The following is a 14,753-nucleotide window of genomic DNA, read 5'->3' on the forward strand; positions in this document are numbered from 1 at the left end:
TTTATCAATCTGTAATAAAAGACGTGAGGAAATTCTGTCTTTTTAAAGACAAAAATTTTTGAGGCGAAATACCCAAAAAGAAGTTTGTAAAAAATGAATCCGCCTCAACAATATAGAACTTATCTACAACATATTTGATGATAGATGAATATTTTTTTCTTGTCCAAAACGGCTTTCCCCTTTCTCCATTATTTCTCTATTATTATTGGCATTATTTTCCGAAGCAAAATGTTTTATTGAAAATATTGCTGTATTTATAATAGAAAATGTGTTTTTTTCAGAACTTTCTGGGCTTGTTAATACAAATTTGGGCGCATCTGGTACATTGATGGGACCAGCCAAACATATGGGCCCTGATTCGCCGGTTGGTCAGCGCTTGGGAAATCTAATAGCGGGGCCTGCGAAACTGATTGGGGCTGATGCGCCCCTAACTCAACGAATTATCCGAATGTCTACTCCACCTAGCCCGACGCCTGCCTCGCAAAACCTGTACGAGGCCTTAGAGGTGAGTTTCCGCACATTTTCCTGGTTTAAATGGGATTTTCTGATTGTTTTTTTTTGTGCTAATTGTTTCAGCCCTATGTGATGAAATGGCAGGGCCTGTTGGCGCTTAAAACCGACCAAGCCGCTGTTCAAATGTACCTAATATCTGGGAATGAGGAAGTGGCGAAATCCAGTCTGCCTAAGAACGAGGACGGATCGACGCCACCTTTGAGGATTTTCCAGCGAATGCGAATGGAACCCATGCAAATCGAAGGAGTGGTCAGAAAGATGCAGGTTAGTAATTTGCAACAGTTCTTTTATTTGGTTTGGTTTAAAAAGTGCAGGTTTAACAGAGCAACTAATATTTTGATTTTATTCCCCAGTTGCTGAACAGCCAATTTTTGTTAAATTTTCCAATTATCAGATTGTTCAAATGACTAATTTGCATTTCGTTGTTTCAGACGGAAAAAGAACACTGTATACTTGTTGCGCTGCCTTGCGGACTGAACACTGAAGACGTACTGAAGCAGTCTCAGAACTTAATCACTTTGATCAACTATCTTCAACAGAAGCAGGCTGCAGGCATCATCAATGTGGCTTATCCTGGAACAACGCATCCGGTAAGTCGCCAATGAAAGTTCGTTTTAATGTTTTTTAAATCGTAAATCACTCTCTCTTCTCGTTCTCTTGTTAACAAACATGGTTGAATGTTGTTAGTTTGCGAAAAAACGGTGTTTAATCTAGAAATGTGATAACGTTCGAGAACGTATTTTGATTGAATAGGAAATAAAACCGGTTTTGTTATGGAACTCGTACATTATTCAACAAGAAAGGTGTAGTTTTTTAGAGGCATTTTAGTGAAAAGTTGTGCAGCTCAGCAGATTAGGAAGATTAGGAAACATTTTTTGGCTTAGCCAGGCATTTTTGACGACATTTTTTGGCTCAGAAAAAAAAGACGATTTGACTTAACTTTTATTAAGAAAAATTGGATGGCACAACATCAAACATGCAACATTTTTGATGATGAAACTGAGTTGATCCGCTTTGGGCAAGTGGCGACTTCTGGTCTTGGTACAAAAACTGCCAGAACTTTTTATTTAGTTGCTGGAATCAACTGATTTTTTCCGAGTAGATGTACTAGTTTTTTGTTGACATTTGTGTGCTCTTTGTAAAATTTTGTAGCAGTTTTTGCACAAAAAAATATTTCTGTCTCCTTGCAGTTTAACAAATTTAGACATAAATTCATTTTTTGCATTAACGAAATTTAAATTAAGATTTTTTCTCATATTTTAATAAAACTTGCTCTGAATTTGTTCCTACATGAGGACCTTATTTTCAATAAACTGCTGCGCTTAGCAAAAAAACCCTTTGTGTCCCCTTTCTGAGGAACCGCAATTGGGATGAAAACGAAAATTAATTTACTTCTGCGATTGCTGTTAATGTCTGAATTTGATAAATAGCAGCAAAACAGATCTCCCATTTTTGCGCGAAAATTTTGCACCCTGAAATATTTTACGAAAAGCCCAAAAATGTTGAAAAAGTTGAAAAAGTCAGTTGATTCCAGCTACTAAATAAAAAGTTTTTATACCAAGACACTCAACTTCCTCACCTGCCCAAAGCGGATGAACTCGGTTTTTTTCATAAAACATGAGTCTTACATAAGAACAGATTCGCAGCGAATTTTATTTAAATCCATCCTATGATTCGCCCGATATTTTTATTATAAAAATACCATAGATAAAAAACCATCATTTTTTTTAAAGAACTTTAGCCAGCAAGAGAAGAGGCGAACATTTTTTCTTGAAAAACAAAGCCAGCTTGCAAACGCAGGCTTTTTCGAAAAATTGACCAAAAACGCAAATAACATTCAACGTTGACAATTGCAGATTTTCCGTATAAATGTTTTTTTTCAAAATCTTTTTGTTGCGTATTTTGCCTACAAATATTTTGTCTTTAAAAAACGATAGCATTTTCTTACATCTTTTATTAGGATTTATCAAAAAGTAATTAAGAACTCAGCTAAAGGGCATGACACAGTTTAACCCAAGCTGTAAGAAAGTCCGGCAAGATCCAAAGAAACAAAACAAACAAATTATTTTTCCCAGTATGCTAATTACGGGAAAACAGACACTTTTGGTATATAATCAACTTACTCAGACCCGTCGAATTGAAATTTGAACTCAAATCAGCCGAAAATGGTAAAGTAAGGGCAAAATTGTAAAAAGAGAGCAAAAATGATTTGCTAATCAGTCTATTTTCCACCAATAAAATCTAAAATCCACAATTAAAACAACATAAAAATACAACAAACCTTTTTATTCAATTTATTCCGATGCTTTCAGATAAAATTAAACGAGTAGGTAAACAATTCCATACTACAACTATCTTTTAAACCGAAAATACCATGAGAGAGCGAAGACATTTCGTTCTTTATTGTGCAAAAAGGCAGTTTTTTATCACACGAGAGCAATCTCCAGTGCTTTTCGAGCTTAGTTACACGCTATGGATCCTTTGAAATAGTGCTCGGAATTTTTAAAAATCTGATATTCGAATATTCGTTTAGTGGTTTATTCGAATAGTAAAATTATTCGAATACTCGAATATCTAACGAATATTCGTTAGATATTCGAGTGTTCGTTTTCCGTTCACCGTTTTCCAAGAAGAAAAATCGTTATCTCATAAATATCTCATAGATATCTCGTAAATATAKKGGTATTTGTTTAAATGCTTGTAGAATGTGAATAATTTATTTTATAAAAGTATACAAAGTGTATATAAAGATATTTGCACCTTGTGAGTTTGATAATGTTGGTGTATTCGAGTATTTGAATATTCGGATAAGCGAATATTCGAGTTATGACTACACATAATTATTCGCTTTTCGAATATTTGAATACTCGAATTATTCGAGTTTGATGTATACAGATTTGATAGCATTGAACTTTTTTTTTTCAGCCGGCATACGTGGTTCACATATTTCCATCATCCGATTTCGTGAATCAAAACCTTCGACGTTTGGCGCCCACACTTTTGGATAGAATAGTGGCAAACGACACGTCCCATCTTCTGATTGTGATAACGACCGTGTAATTTGTTCTTCGAATCGGTTGAAATTGCGTCTTTACTAGTCAATAGTCTTTGAGAAATGACTGCACTATGAGCAAGTCTCACCAAGCTTTGCCCAGTGGGAACCGGATTGAAATGGGTAATTTCAAGCCGCAATTATTTCAAGTGGATTCTTCCGCGGAAGAGTTCCGTGTAGACCGTGCATCAGGTTAGCCCCAGAGAAATAAATCGAGTTTTTTATTTTCGGTTCAGGACATCTTCATTTTAGAAATGTAACATTCGTTAGATATGTATTCATGCTTTCAATGTTATTTGGGGCTTCCGTATTTTGATGTTGTTTGGCAATGTTCTTAAGTCTTATTCAAAAAATTGAACGAAGAAGTATCTACTAATGTTTGTAACTACACTAAATATGTCATTTTTTTTAAAGGAACAACACACTATTACAATGTGTAGATTAAATAAACAAATAAAAAGATATAAAACACTATACTTAACTATTTAAAAAGTTTCACTGTGATTTCTAAAGATGCGTTACTATATTATAAAAATGTTTAAAAAAGCTAAAAAAATAATTTACCTACATAAGAGATCTCATATTTTGAACTTAGTTTTGTAATAGAGTTTTTCTTTGTTTAGAAGGTCTTTATTTTCATATTCGCGCTTTTTTGTATTCTTTACACCTCAATGCAAGAGATATTTTTTGCATATATGTATTAATTTAACACACACATGTAACAAATTGATTGGACATTTCCACGACTTGAAGTGCTTACACATTGAAGCAAGTATCTCCTGTACTGATGTAACTCGTCTACTATCCTTGCAATATTTGCAAAGATAGTCGACGATGTGAGACTGGAACTAACTTTTTATTTCGACATGAGGGTTAAGTTGCATTTTTCACATGATTTGCAATTACGTAACAATTAAGATCTCAAATTAAGACGAAACAAGGGCGATTGGAATTAAATGTATATTTTTTGCAGCGAATGCAGCTTAGCCCTTATAAGTTCTACAGGCTGTAATTTGTTTAAAAAGTTACTGTTGCCCTTCTTTGAATTAGGCTTTCGAAATTTGGAATTTTAGGCGGAATATTTTCCAATTTTGTGCAGTTTCTCCACTGCACAGAAAAGGCCCAGGGCAGACTCGAAGGCCTGCAAAAATATTCCACCTAAAATCATCTAAACAATGCAGAACTTTAGGAAATATAGATTTTGTAGCATATATATTAGCTGTACGAATCCTTTTTTTTATTTACAACAAGCTGTAACATATATGTGAATAAGTAGAGTTAGTTTTGTTTATTTATATATAAGATTACATTTTTGAGTTTAATTGTTAAGAATTTTCTGTACAGTGTATTTAGGCTGTAAGTATAACTATAGCGAGCGTTACAAAATACTATAATAGGGAAAATTGTGATGTCTATACTACTGTGTAAATTTTGTACATATATAAAAAAATACTGTGTATTGTGAGTATACATTATTATAACTATTACGATAAATATCTGCGATTTTATTCCTATCCTTTTAATGAATTGCTTATTCAGTGTGGATTGACTTGCAAAAATGTGTGACAAAACAGCAAGCTCTGAGGCTTGACGGTGAGTCAGAGGCCATAAAATTTTGTTTACTATTTCGGACCATAGTTGTTTACTTTATCTGCTAAACGAAGGGCTAGTATGAGCTTGAACGAAACTTGCGTCATTCATAATGGCGATGTGGAAGTTTTCCGGTGATATCGACCAAATAAACTCAACTGTTTTCATGCTCAGGTAAGCGAAAAATCCCAAACACTCGCTTTTGCTTTTATAGGATCTATTAAACCAACAAAATACTTACAACTTCAATCTCACAAGTTACATTAATCTCATACAGAAAAACTCATGATCGACACACAAAATGTAAAAATGCAACTGGGATTTATTATGTATTTTTTTAGTTAAAAGCAATGTTTTATTTCCACATACACTAAGATAGTTCGTCATCGGTAAAGTTAATTGCTATCAATATAAGAAAAAATTAACATCAATCAGTCTTTAACCTCGTTTCCAGTTCACAGCAAGGGCTTTTTTATTAGTTACTTACTCTCTGAAATAGTACTGATTTCAATACTTGCTACTTAACAGTAAGCAAAATACTTTTGAAAAATTAATTTTCATGTCTCAATTTTTATGTAAGCGATAATCGAAAGAATTGTTGCTAAACTAATTTTTTAAATCTCGTTGCGTCTCCACCAAGGAATTCCCGGTTCCTCTTGTATAACGATTCCCTCATTCGGCCGTCTTTGAGGCCTCCGAGGAATTGTTCTTGTATGATGTATTTGAGGTAGATGATTGATACTGAAAAGAAAAAACATTCAAATAAAATGAATGTGTTTGAAAAGTGTAGTGGCGTAAAAAAATGGAGTGGAGTGTTAAAGGAAATTTTAATAATTTATGTTAAAGGGTTGATGGTCAAGAATAAATTTGTAGTATTTTAGCCCCAAATCTACAAATCAAAAATGAATTGATTTAGAAAGTATCAAATTTTGTGGTGTATTTGGCTGGTGATTACTAGCAACAAAAAACCATATCTGCAGTCATTTTTTACTTTTAGCTTTGTTCGATTTTAATTATCCGATCTTTTCTTTGAAAATCTGTCCTCACTCCTAATTTATGATTTTTTTCTGAAGATTAACTGTTTTCTGGATATTTTGATTCGCAATACGACCCGCAAACACACGTTCAAAACAAGTCTTGAAAGAGTTTAAAAAGATAAAACAGCCCAATCAATGCCAAGGCATTTATAATCAAGTCGGGGATTTTTGATTAAAAAAGCCACTAAAATTCATATAATTGTCCAGTAGTTTTCACTATTCATTGCTTTGCCAGTACAACAGCGAAAATCTGTTTTTTGAACTTTTAACGAATTGCCACCCTCGTTTTCGCCTCGAATGGCAAATTTTCAATCGACAGAAAAATTCATAAAGTAAAAACTAACAAATTTAAGCAAAGGAACAGAACGCAATCAGACACCAAACTCATTCAAAATGTAGAAATTATATTTGAAACACGTTTTCCTGATCTTCTTAGCTTAGTTTTGTTTTCTGTGAAGCCTTTCCATTCCTGTCTATCTTCTGGTGAGGTTTTTGTGGGCAACCTTCCTCTTGATCTTTTGCCAGGAACGGTCCCTTGCAGACTGAGCCATTTCTTCTGACCAAAGAATTTAGCCATTTTCTTCTGACCAAAGAATTTAGCCGCTACCACAATGCTCAATCTCTTCATAATTCTGAGTTGGTCCAGAATCGATTGGTTGGGTCTTTTCTCAGTCCAGGACACTCTCAGCATTCTGCGCCAACAAAACATTTCGAAGGCATCTCTTATCTTCCGCTTATTTGTCTTTTTTAAAGTCCAGCGTTCTGATCATATAGAAAGACTGAAAAGCTCCTGACCATCTCATGTTAAGGGATGTGATGGCTTTTCCATACTTTGGTTAGTTTGGGCATGGACTCTTTCGCTTTTCTGATCGACTTACTTAAAAAAAAATATTTAAAATCGACGGAAGCCTCTAAAGGTGCAAAAATTTCATCGAATTCAAAAAACTCATCGAATTGGGAAGATCTTTCGGCCTGTACTTAATCTGAAAGATTTCATTGCTATAAAAGAATTAGTTGTATTTTATACAAAAGCTTATGACCTACTAAAAGTTGGTATTTACCGATTGCTTTTTTTCCCGATTTCTTCAATACGTGCTTATTTTGACAAAATACTGTATGTTCTGTTACTACGCCCCATAGAATGTTTTAACTTCACAGTAAAGTATGAATACAATATACGATAAATCATTTTGTTCTCCAATTTAAGGAATCGCGGAAAATTTGCAAATAAAGCGTCTCTTTCTAATAATAAATAAAACGTAAATATTTATAGCACAAATACACATTAAAAACTTAAGAAGAGAATAAGAGATCCGACAAACAGCCGCCGCCTTGAATAGTTAAGTTGCTTTTACCATCACTTGACCGGTTTAAACTTTATCGTTCAAATTACGGGTTTTTCCAAACGAGCTTAAAATTAGTCGATTTGGGAGCATTTAAGTTGTTGCCTGCTATTGTTCAAAGTACAGCCCCGACTATACAGATTTGTTGAAGACAAAAAGAAAGTGGCTCAATTTGTATTTAAAATGCGCAGTTCATCATCAGAAACGTCTGAAGAAAGACCTAGAGAATTGACTAGGAATTTTTATATGAAAATCTATACATTTTAATCAGAGATCTTGAGAGAGGGCTGTCTTCATTAGTGAGCGTGTGCAAATGTTTCTCATTCTTGATATTTAACTAGAAAAAGACAGTTTGAGATTATATTTGTCTGATACAATCAAACAGTAAATCAAAGAATTCTTCGTAGAATGGAAGAAGTTTCAAATCAACTAAGTGCTTACTTTTGAGCCTCCCTTATACTGGGCAATCGCTCCAGATTATGTACAGGATTGGCTCTAATGTTTAAAGTTTCCATTTGAATAGGTGCTCGCTTTGCAGTCTGAATTGCCTTGATTCTTCGACGTGCGCTGTTTTTTGCCCTGCACTGTATGCTCCATAGTACACCGCTGACCGCAGCCAACAGAAAACCAATATAGAGCAGAACTTGCAGATTTCGGGCTGCCGAGTTTCTCAGCACCAGTCCAGCTATGCAAAGCGACATTCCAATCAAAATGCCCATCGCAAATAGTAACTAAAAAGGGAAAAAATCGTCAGCCAATTGAGCGCTGAAGTGAGCCCTGAAGTCTCACCTGTAAAACGAAATAACAAACACTTTCCAAAGTCTGACATTTGCCACCACATCCATAAAACATTGTGCTGGTCAATACCGAACTCATGGAACTTTGAGGTCGGTCCGATAATCTAGAGGCGACAAAACGTCTTCCAATAGGTGCAACTGGCATTGGTCCATTATCACAGCTAAAATAAGGTTTTTGATTACATATAGAGATGTTTTTCGGGCTTTGAAGCCGTGGTCCATGGGAACTTCTTCCTGACGTTTCGTCCACAACTGCGGTGGACATTATATGTGGACACAATATTATTCGCAACGGTTAAGTCGTTGGGAGTGACTCTTTTGTAGTTTATTAGTTGAACTCTAACATTTTTTAGTCAAATAATACATTGGTCGGCTTGCGCTTGCATTCAAATTGCGCACATAATCGCCTTTGTAAAAATTGAAACATCGAATGAGCAATCTTGTCCAATTTCAGACAATTGACGCTTGGACTACAGGCGGTAAAGCTGACTGGAAGGTAGTTTCGATACGCTGCAGCCTCACGTAGTGGACTTTTACGCATGGCTGTCCGACAGAGGTCAATGTTTTCTTCCATTTAATCGCATCAGTTTAGTAGCGGGTCCAAAGTATTTGACAAATTTGTGTGTGGTCTTGACCAGTCTTCTTCATCGCCTGATAATGTCCACCGCAGTTGTGGACGAAACGTCAGGAATAAATTCCCATGGACCACGGCTTCAAAGCCCGAAAAACTATATGGGATTTGACCGGCCGTGAAAGCCTTCATAGTCTGATAAGGTTTTTGATTCTTTTTTCTCTACTCTTTCTGGTCTTTCTTAACTCCTGACAAGCTTGAAAACTGTACTTACGGCGTTTGTATCTCATGATATAATCTCTCTTCAGCTTCGGAGGCCTCTTTAGGCATACCCACTCCGGGATACCTGCGCGATTGTCGGCAAGGGTGCTCAGCAAAACCACTCTTCGCGCACCCTCTATTAGACTCTTCATCGAATTCAAAGGAGGGTAGTCGTGTAGAGCAGCTATCGTCCGAGAAAGTAGCTCTACTTTCCCGCAAGGGATTGTGTTGGTAGGTGGGATCATTTTGCTCACAGCAATCATAGCAGGTTTCTGAGGCTGTGCCCTCACTATACCCGATGTCTATACTGGTTGCAGCCAAATTACTTGCTTGCCTTTGGTACCGCTTCTGCACATGGTATGGGTGGACTGGTTGTTTGTTTTTCTGTATAGTGGTGACCTGTTTATTTATTTTGTTAGCAATTTTTCTATACAGAATGGTTCTATTCGCAAAGTTAGTGTCGCTTCTTTGATTTTATGTGCTTTTGACAGTTGAAGATTCCATTTCAACTTTATTTACCGGGTTGAGCGAATGTTCATCATCAGACCATCAGAAGTATGACCAAAGATCAAACATCTTTGACTATGTTGATGTTTATGTGAACTTCAATTTTGGGTCACACGTTTGATGTTCCGATGATGCTTTGTATGGTCGAAACGAGTGTTTGATGTTGACTTGATCTTTGGAAGGCCGTTAATTGTTTTGAAATAATCTAGAGTTTTTTGGCACAGCCGACTATTCAAAGCCCATTTTCGTAAATGTACCTTCTAATTTTTTTAAACCGATTTGAAGCATTAAGGCAAAATCTCCTGGAAAAACTACCTCTGCACAAAGAAACCACATAAATCACCCTACATGTTTAACCATATTTACTAAGTATTAATACCTGGTATACATTGTGGTCAGGCCGCTCGTACTTTGGCTTGGGATTCGAAGTGCAACGTGACATCTGAGCTTTGCTTCCTTATCATTTCTGAGCTGGAAAAAAATTAGATTAAATCCGATCTGAAGTGAGAAACTGTTTTGAGGAAAACTTGAATGCATCGGTGTTTCATGATCAGCCCGTGTGTGAACTGTGCGCTATTTTTATTAGCCCAGATCCAGATTTCTAGTTTAACACTTTTTATAGAACACCCACATTATTTATAGATCGACTATAAATTATGTGTTTGACAAAAAAAAACAGATCTGTTGCTTACAAAACTACTGGATTTGCAGATATTTTTACGATTATCTTTTTTAATTTTCATGAAATGTTTGTGTACACAGCATGTTTATTAGCATGTGGATGCATTATTTGCAGCACGTTTCAGTACAGGAGATTTCTTCAAGTTAAAGTTATTCATACACACTTTTTATTCCTTTATAATTTTCACTTAATTTTTTTGAAGTGTGCTTATAATTTTCGGTACTTGTGGTGAAAATTTCAAGAACTGATCCCAAGCAGATTTTATGAGAAAAAGTTGATGGGGGGTCAAAAATGTTCGATTCCGATCTACAGATTTTGTTCAGCAAAAGAGTTTTCAAAATTTCACGGGTTCTATTTTTTGCTTTCCAAACTATGAAAGATATTCTACTATTCTACTATTCTGAAAGATTATCTGCCTGCGTTTAGTCATAAATGTCGATTATTCCTAGGCAGTTCGTTTTACAAAATTATCATGAAGAGCGCATACAAACAAGGAACTTAAAAAATGAAGAACATAACATTTTGTAGTCTTTAACAACCWKAAGATCGRAAACCGAGCATTTCTGACCCCATGTTCATATTAACCTTTTCTCATAAAATCACCTCAGGAATACGCCCTTGTGCGCTTTGTACTCAACTAGGAAAGGTTGTTTTTTCGCCTTCTGCTTTAGTTTTCTACCTACATTTCTTCGGGATTATTTTTAATTTTTTTTGCATCTCTTACGGAATTTGAACGGATGTAAACACAAAAGTCCGTTTTAAAATTGCCGACGTTTCCTCATTTTTAGGCTGTAGAGCAGATTAAGTTACACATTTGGAAGTGCGTAAAGAAATTATTATTAAATTACAACTTCGATTTCCGTAAATCAAAACGATACTTTAAATATCTAAATACTGATGAGGCAATGAGACGCAATGCCCTGAGGATTCCTAAATAAATATGACAAAACGTCGGCAAATTTTAAAAAACGAACTTAATTTTTACGTCGTCAGGATCAGTGTTATTTCGATTTTCCGATAGTCGAAGAAAAATCAAATGGTCTGCACTAAAAACTTTTTTATTAAACGACTTGCTGTTCTCGATTTGCAACATTTGTTTTGCGTTGGAAAAAGATCAAAATGGTCAAGATATTCTACTATTCTACTATTCTGAAAGATTATCTGCCTGCGTTTCAAAGTCATAAATGTCGATTATTCCTAGGCAGTTCGTTTTACAAAATTATCATGAAGAGCGCATACAAACAAGGAACTTAAAAAATGAAGAACGTAACATTTTGTAGTCTTTAACAACCTGAAGATCGGAAACCGAGCATTTCTGACCCCATGTTCATATTAACCTTTTCTCATAAAATCACCTCAGGAATACGCCCTTGTGCGCTTTGTACTCAACTAGGAAAGGTTGTTTTTTCGCCTTCTGCTTTAGTTTTCTACCTACATTTCTTCGGGATTATTTTTAATTTTTTTTGCATCTCTTACGGAATTTGAACGGATGTAAACACAAAAGTCCGTTTTAAAATTGCCGACGTTTCCTCATTTTTAGGCTGTAGAGCAGATGCAAGTTAAGTTACACATTTGGAAGTGCGTAAAGAAATTATTATTAAATTAGAACTTCGATTTCCGTAAATCAAAACGATACTTTAAATATCTAAATACTGATGAGGCAATGAGACGCAATGCCCTGAGGAGTCCTAAATAAATATGACAAAACGTCGGCAAATTTTAAAAAACGAACTTAATTTTTACGTCGTCCGGATCAGTGTTATTTCGATTTGCCGATAGTCGAAGAAAAATCAAATGGTCTGTACTAAAAACTTTTTTATTAAACGACTTGCTGTTCTCGATTTGCAACATTTGTTTTGCGTTGGAAAAAGATCAAATTGGTCAAGGATTCAATTGAAACAAACTGAATCCTTACCATTGATTGCATCGCTAAACTAACACGATTTTTCCAAACATGTAACAAATTCCTGTTGAATACAATAGAAAATCATCATCATCTCATGATCAAAACAAGTTTCCAAGTACCAAGATCTGTGACGGATCCGAGCGTTGTTTTCTATGAGCACTCAAGGTGTATCTGCTGCTCAAAACGAATTGTTCTTTGCCGGTTAAAATGTAATTAATTCAATGAAACATACACATAAATACAATGGATATCTACAGGCAGGTAGTCCTGCAGGCTTTAGATAAAATGTATTTACAACATTCGGTAATTAGTTGCTCCAACTACTTTGTTAAATTTTCAACTACGCCAGCAGCATTGTTTAGCCAATTTTTGTATGTGAACAATTTTAGTGTTGTGCATTAATTTGCCGGTTTGGCAATTTTGCTAATAACATGCAAAATGGTGTCACGGCAAAGAGTAATTTTTAGGAGCAAAGGTGAGTTTGTTGGTTTTTATTGCGCATCTACCGAATTAGGAGCCAAAGTTGGGACATTTTTCCTTAAATATCTAATCTTGTGTTTTTGTCGATAATCGGATTAGTATCTACTAAAATAACCCTTGTTTTTTTTTAATTTAAAGCGCCATTGTTTTTACATTTTTGTAATGTTTACGACATTTTGACTATGCGAAAATGTGGAAAGGAAAGAGTGTTTGGCTTCCTCATGGGACATTTTTTGTTTGCGAGATAAAGTTTAAAATTCCGTCAAGTAGACCGATAGTCGGAAATTTCACTTTTTTAAATAGATTGGTTCACTAAATATGCGTTTTCTGTCCAATGAAAAAAGCAAAGTAATTTTTAAGCTCGAAATCGTAATATTTAGCCGATTTGATGGGCTAGTTTTGTCCGTTATTTTTCTCAGTGAAATAAAGAATCATTAATGATTTTTAAATCTCAAATTCCTTTATCAACAGTCGCTGTTTTTTCCTCTTGAAAAATAGCAAAAAACTAGTAGCTTCAACGATATTATTCTCTATTCTGCACCTTGCGTACAATTTTGCAATAAATCTGAACGCTTGGGTATAAATGCAAAAACACTCGCAAATACATATCAGTAATAATATACTATAAATAATCAAATACACTCAGAAATCCATATTAAAATTGATTAAAAAACTCTTCAAAATGTATAAATAAATTGCAACGAAAAAATCAGCTGAAAGAACATTCAATGTAGGAAGTTTTTCGTTAAATGGTACCGTTTTCCGAGCAACACCCGGCTGAAATTAATCTCTAAAAATATAGTTTTGTTTATTTTCCGGAATTTTTCCGATAAAAATTCTACGAAATTGACTACTTGTAAGTTAAAAATGTACAATGTTCTGTAGGTTGAAGGAAGCGAATTTTTAAAGCCATTTGGAGGCGGATATTTTGTCCATTGGCAAACCTCAGAATTCTTAGGCATTTTTATAGGAATCTTTAGAGCCAAGTCTGCTCTAAAAACGCAAAAAGTTGCAAGTTGCTACTTGTTTTACTTACGGCGGTGCGATTTTTCAGACAATGCATTTGGATAAAAATATACATTTTAAGACCAATGTATTCTGAGCTGGAAAAAATCAGGACTCCTGGCGATTTTTCCGCAACTTTCACCATCAATAGAGTCAAGTGTCTTCTGAGGATATTGACAATGTCAAGTTGGTGCTTGCTCTACGGGGAAAAATGCGATTTTTTTTAAAACAGAGCGCATTTGCAATGCATTTGCATATGCGCAAAATTTAAATTTTGGGAAATTTTTAACAAAACTTTTAGCACCTACAGCGTCACGTCTCTTCTAAAGATGGTGAAATTTTGAAATTGCTACTCACTTCAGTTTGGAAGATGTGAATTTTTAAAGAAGAGTGCGATTTAGGAACAACGTTACTTATGAGACCAGGTATTTATTAAGCTGGCAAACTTCACGGTTCTGGCTTTTCTCGAATCGATAATCGAAGTCTCGACTATAGATTGTGAAAATTTCAAGTTTATACCTACTGAGTAACTTTTGCGTAAAAATTGAGAACTTTTGAACGAGAGCGGTGTAAAACAGCCATTTGGAGAGCGATTTTTGTAAGTTGCAAACCTCGGGATTTTGAGTGATTTTAATTGAATTTTGACGAAAGATCTTAGGCCGCTGTCTAATTTTTGTCTCCCCCTGTATTCCCTTTGATTCAGGGGCGGATCCAGCTTTAAATTCAGGGGGGGGTTATGGAGAAAAAATACAGTCTTCTGCTGTCTATGAAATTAGAAAAATTATCGTCGTTTTGTGCAAGGGTGGCACAAGATTATTGCAAAATTTCATGTTTTCCGTCCCGTTTTGCATGTTTCTCGGAAGCAAAATGAGCAAGAACGCTCGTTTTTACATCATCCCAAAGAGAACTAAATAGCCTTTTTAGAAAGTGAACCATCGATAAGAAAATGTTGGCAGTTTTCTCAAAAAATGCTTGAATTCAAGAAGTTTTAGATTTGCGTGGTTTTCTT

General features: G+C 35.1%; 3 protein-coding genes across 7 annotated transcripts in view; 2 read left to right on the forward strand and 1 right to left on the reverse strand.

Annotated features, from left to right (window-relative positions):
• LOC109544418 (protein split ends) overlaps nucleotides 1-5,059 on the forward strand; it is a gene marked incomplete in the record, with an annotated part of 94,999 nt that extends 89,940 nt beyond the window's left edge. For both annotated transcript variants that reach the window (XM_048664227.1, XM_019914558.2), the window contains 4 exon segments: nucleotides 282-505; nucleotides 577-777; nucleotides 945-1,103; nucleotides 3,439-5,059. In XM_048664227.1, coding sequence (XP_048520184.1) covers nucleotides 282-505; nucleotides 577-777; nucleotides 945-1,103; nucleotides 3,439-3,573 — 719 coding nt within the window.
• A 296-nt stretch (nucleotides 5,060-5,355) lies between these two features.
• The window catches only part of LOC109544425, an 11,144-nt gene continuing 1,746 nt past the window's right edge, over nucleotides 5,356-14,753 (reverse strand). The window contains exons 2-6 of one of the 3 annotated variants that reach the window (XM_019914590.2): nucleotides 10,051-10,142; nucleotides 9,178-9,563; nucleotides 8,325-8,493; nucleotides 7,977-8,266; nucleotides 5,356-5,896 (exon numbers count right to left, since the gene is read on the reverse strand). In XM_019914590.2, the coding sequence (XP_019770149.2) occupies nucleotides 5,770-5,896; nucleotides 7,977-8,266; nucleotides 8,325-8,493; nucleotides 9,178-9,563; nucleotides 10,051-10,113 (1,035 nt within the window). In that variant the 5' untranslated portion in view covers nucleotides 10,114-10,142 and the 3' untranslated portion in view covers nucleotides 5,356-5,769. Of the gene's footprint in view, nucleotides 5,897-6,190; nucleotides 7,070-7,256; nucleotides 7,873-7,976; nucleotides 8,267-8,324; nucleotides 8,494-9,177; nucleotides 9,564-10,050; nucleotides 10,143-14,753 lie in introns of those variants that run through there. The other 2 variants (XM_019914591.2, XM_048664229.1) reach the window with 2 other exon arrangements.
• The window catches only part of LOC109544423 (glycoprotein 3-alpha-L-fucosyltransferase A), a 19,689-nt gene continuing 17,499 nt past the window's right edge, over nucleotides 12,564-14,753 (forward strand). Inside the window, exon 1 of one of the 2 annotated variants that reach the window (XM_019914577.2) lies at nucleotides 12,564-12,734. In XM_019914577.2, coding sequence (XP_019770136.1) covers nucleotides 12,698-12,734 — 37 coding nt within the window. In that variant the 5' untranslated portion in view covers nucleotides 12,564-12,697. The remainder of the gene's footprint in view (nucleotides 12,735-14,753) is intronic. The other variant, XM_019914576.2, reaches the window with a different exon arrangement.

Source organism: Dendroctonus ponderosae, unplaced genomic scaffold (assembly GCF_020466585.1).
Source record: "Dendroctonus ponderosae isolate FM_Combo_2020 unplaced genomic scaffold, Dpon_F_20191213v2 Dpon_F_20191213_2, whole genome shotgun sequence".
NCBI lineage: Eukaryota > Metazoa > Arthropoda > Insecta > Coleoptera > Curculionidae > Dendroctonus > Dendroctonus ponderosae.